The 4,014-nt window shown below is 40.4% G+C and overlaps 1 protein-coding gene across 1 annotated transcript in view; it reads right to left on the bottom strand.

Moving 5' to 3' along the window:
• jund (JunD proto-oncogene, AP-1 transcription factor subunit) overlaps positions 1 to 3,480 on the bottom strand; it is a 4,540-nt gene extending 1,060 nt beyond the window's left edge. Inside the window, exon 1 of the mRNA XM_056446037.1 lies at positions 1 to 3,480. This exon is cut by the window's left edge and continues 1,060 nt beyond it. Coding sequence (XP_056302012.1) covers positions 2,426 to 3,277 — 852 coding nt within the window. The 5' untranslated portion in view covers positions 3,278 to 3,480 and the 3' untranslated portion in view covers positions 1 to 2,425.
• Positions 3,481 to 4,014: the final 534 nt, after the last annotated feature.

The raw sequence follows: 4,014 nt of genomic DNA on the forward strand, positions 1-4,014 counted from the left end.
ATTTTTTTAATTGAGTTGACGTTACTTGAAAATATAGGTTGAAAACTGAAAAAAATAAGTTGACATTACTTAAATCTACATTGCAAATAAAAAATAGAGTTGACATTGAATATTTTTAAAATTGAGTTAACATTACATGAAAATATAAGTTGAAAATTTGAAATAAATTAGTTGACTAAAGAATATAAGTTGAAAAATTTAGTTGACATTACTGGAAAATATAAGTTGAAAATTGAAAGAAATTGAATTGGCATTACTTAAATATATATTGATTTTTTTTTTATCGAGTTGACTACTTGAAAATATGAGTTGGAAATTTAAAAAAACTGAGTTGACATTACTTGAAAATCTACAATACAAATAAAAAATTGAGTTGACATTACTTAAAAAATATGATTGAAAAAAAAGTTCCCATTACTCAAAAAAATTTAAATTGAAAATTGAAAAACGTTTAGCTGACATAACTTGAAAATTGAAATTTTGAGTGGGGCAACTTGCTGCACAGCTTTTTTAAAACTTGACTCGAAATTTTAAGTTGAGTCAACTTCTTTTACAGTTTAGATAAATCAGTTCTTGACTCGACACACTTCATCAGTTCTGCACTTGTATGCAACATGATATGCAACATGATATTCTCTTAATACAGCGCTTCATATTGAATAACTGACACTGTATAGCCAGGAATGTAGCTTGTTGCTGCTGTGCCAAAGAAAACAGCTCCAGAAGAAGTCATCCGGATCAGCGGAGAGCTGTCAACAACATAGTGATACAGTGCGAGTGAGAGATTTAGTCAATTCAGTGCTTACAAATACTGTCACCTGCTTCTGTGATCAAATTAGTGTAACAGAACTGCAGTGTATATTTAGAGATTTAAAACTAATTGGTCATCGCAGAGTTCATGTAGTGCTAAAAAAAACAATATACAAAAAACCTTTAGTTTGGTTGCATAGCAACATTTAGTAAAGTCGAGGACAGAAAGTTCTATTTAAATTACAGCAATTAATATAATAATGATTTATTAAACATTAATTCAAAGCAGCACCAATGGAAATATTCAAAAAGAAACCAAAACCATACACAGACTGAAAGCAGACTCATACAAAGAGTGGACTTTCCCTTAATGTTTATGAAAAACCTTAGAATTGCATGTTCCCTCAGATTATAGGCATCATTTACTCAAAAGTCACTCGTTCCAAACCTTTTAGAGTTTCTTTCTTGTGTTAAAAACAAAGGAAATTATACTGAAAAATGTTGGAGAAATCAGCCATTGACTTCCATTGTTTTTTTGTTCCTACTATGGATGTCAATGGTTGCTTTTTTCAGCATTCTTCTGAGTAACAAACTTCAACAAAAGAAAAAATTAATAAAATTAACCACTTGAGCGTGAGTAAGTAGTGTTTTTTTTTTTTAGGGGGAACGATCCCTTTAACTGGTGCTAAAATATTACACCACTACTTTGCGAAATGGGTCCGCTTTAGTATGGCTAGTTTGGTTGAATATGGAATGACGGCGCTTATAACTATTTTTAATTCAAATATTTGATCATTTTCACAACAAAAGCACAAGTGAAAGTAGTTCCCTGAAGGAAACCGAAACAGGAGGGAGCATTACTGCGCAACGCACAGGCTGACAGCTGTCAAGCACACAGGCAGCTGATGGAGTGCTGCTTGCTTAATCAAACTGAGATATAAAAGTTCAGTCCTGCTTTATCAGTCCTGCTTGAATCTAAAATACGACACCGCTAAGACTGCGCTGCATCACTGCATAGCAATGATTTATCAAGGCAGGGACTACTTTTAGCAGCGGAATTGGATTTTAGTTTAGCTGCTGAAAAACGACTTTTCAATCAAAGCCAGCAGGTACTCGAAGCTGTGCTTTCTTGTAAAAAAATGTACTAGCTTAAAAGTCCCATGAAGCTAAAATACAGTTTTTTTTAGATGTTAGTATCAGTATAATTCGTTTTTATGATATCTATAAGCCAGAGGGCACCAAAATTCGCGTTAAAGAGATATAAAACCGAATATTAACATGTAAAGCTTGCAGTTTGCCGCCTAAATGGATCAACGGTTTTATTCACGTCACCTCATACTTCAGTTTCACAACAAATCTTCCGACCAATCAAATACTCTCTAGTACCTGACAAGCCCCGCCCCCTTCAAGACGCTTCACATTTGATGCGCTTGGCAGATCTGTGATGAAAACAAAACGCTATTGGCTGCTTTTTATAAAGGGGAGGAGCTATTGTATGTCCCGCCCTCTCTTCATGTTTCGGTTGTCAAACGTCGAATAAAAACGCACATTTCTAAGCACTTCACGGGGACCTTTAACTCCTCGTGCGCAGTGGAAATGTGAATGTATCCAAACCCCAAGGCTTAATGTTTGTCAACCACCCAAACACTGACAGATAAAGGAGTTCTGGTGAATGTTAGTACGCCTGCACTTGGTTGGGCAGCAGCTGGCAGCCGTTATTGACGTGGTTCATGACTCTCTGCTTCAGCTGCGCCACCTGCTCCCTCAGCACGCTGGCGGTGGACGCGAGCTCCGTGTTCTGGCTCTTGAGGGACTTCACTTTGTCCTCCAGGCGGGAAATCCGCTCCAGTTTCCGCTTGCGGCATTTGGAGGCGGCGATGCGGTTCCGGAGCTTCTTCCTCTCGGCTTTGATGCGCTCCTGCGTGTCCATGTCGATAGGGGAGAGCGGCGGGCTGTCGCCGAAGCTCTGCATGTCTGGTACCGTCTGCGGCTCGTCTTTCAGCGGCTGCGGCTGCGCGGACATCGGGTGCGCGGGCGGCGGCGGCGGAAACGGGATGGTGTCCGTGGAATAGTTCACCGTGGTGCTCCCGTACGTGCTCAAGTTCGTGTATACAGGGAGATCCGCGTTTAAGGCGAGGCTGGTGCTGCTGCTGGCGAGTCTGTTGAGCGTCGGGGGAACGCACGGTCCGCCGTTCAGCTGGTTCTGCTTGTGGAGATCCTCCAGCGCTTTGACGAAACCCTCAGCGAACTCCTGTTCGTCGCTTACCGATTTCGGGTAGATGAACTGGGAGGTCGGTGTGGTGGTGACCATCCCGTTGGACTGAATAATCAGCCGTTCCAGCTCTGGGGAAGCCAGCTTGAGGAGCCCCAGATCCGGGGAGTTGAGTATTCCCTCAGCATCCCTCAGATCTGGCTTCAGGCTGGAGCTGTTCTGGTCGTCCAGGTTCAAACTCATATCTTTCTTCATCATAATTGTTCTCAGTATTCCGCGTATATCCTTGTTTATGCGAAGCAGACGCGTTCCCATCCTACACTCTCCTGCCGTGTGGCGTCGAGCTCTCCGAACGACTCATCGCAACATAAACACCAAACTATTCTTATTTAAATGACCTAGATGTGTTTTGTTATCTTGCGATTTATGGCGTTGTTGTTTCTTTATGATGTCGTTTCCCCGGAGCGCGAGAGAGATGTGTTATCTAGGGGCGTCAGTACGCATTTGCAAGTTTTCTATCCCTAAAAATTCCATTATGTCACTTCAGAGCGCTGAGATTGGCCAAAGATGACGTTTTCTTCCGGTTTGATTTGCATAAGGGGCCGCGCTCGCCGCTGTCGCCGTGGAGACGGGGAGTAAACGGCAAACAGTGCGGTGCATTGTGGGTTGATGTCATAGCGGACGTAAAACGCGCGAGGGTGGAGGAATAAAAAGCAGGCGCTGCGGGAGAAAATGTTCCCTCATATCTTCTGAACATGTTGAAGGTCTTTGGATGCTTTGATCGAGTGTTCCGTTATGGACTTTATCTAATGGAATAATCCACACGCTTAAAAACAAAGGTGGCAGGAAAAACCGAAAATAGGTTTTCATAGTAATGCCACAAACGAACATCTTATAATTCAACAAAGTTCTTTAAATAGCCATATATATGTATATATATATATATATATATATATATATATATATATATATATATATATATATATATATTAATTAAGTACTAGTATCTAATAAATAGGTTCTAATATCTATTAATTAAATACTAGTATCCA

The sequence above is a fragment of the Danio aesculapii genome, chromosome 2 (assembly GCF_903798145.1).
Source record: "Danio aesculapii chromosome 2, fDanAes4.1, whole genome shotgun sequence".
NCBI classification, from domain to species: domain Eukaryota; kingdom Metazoa; phylum Chordata; class Actinopteri; order Cypriniformes; family Danionidae; genus Danio; species Danio aesculapii.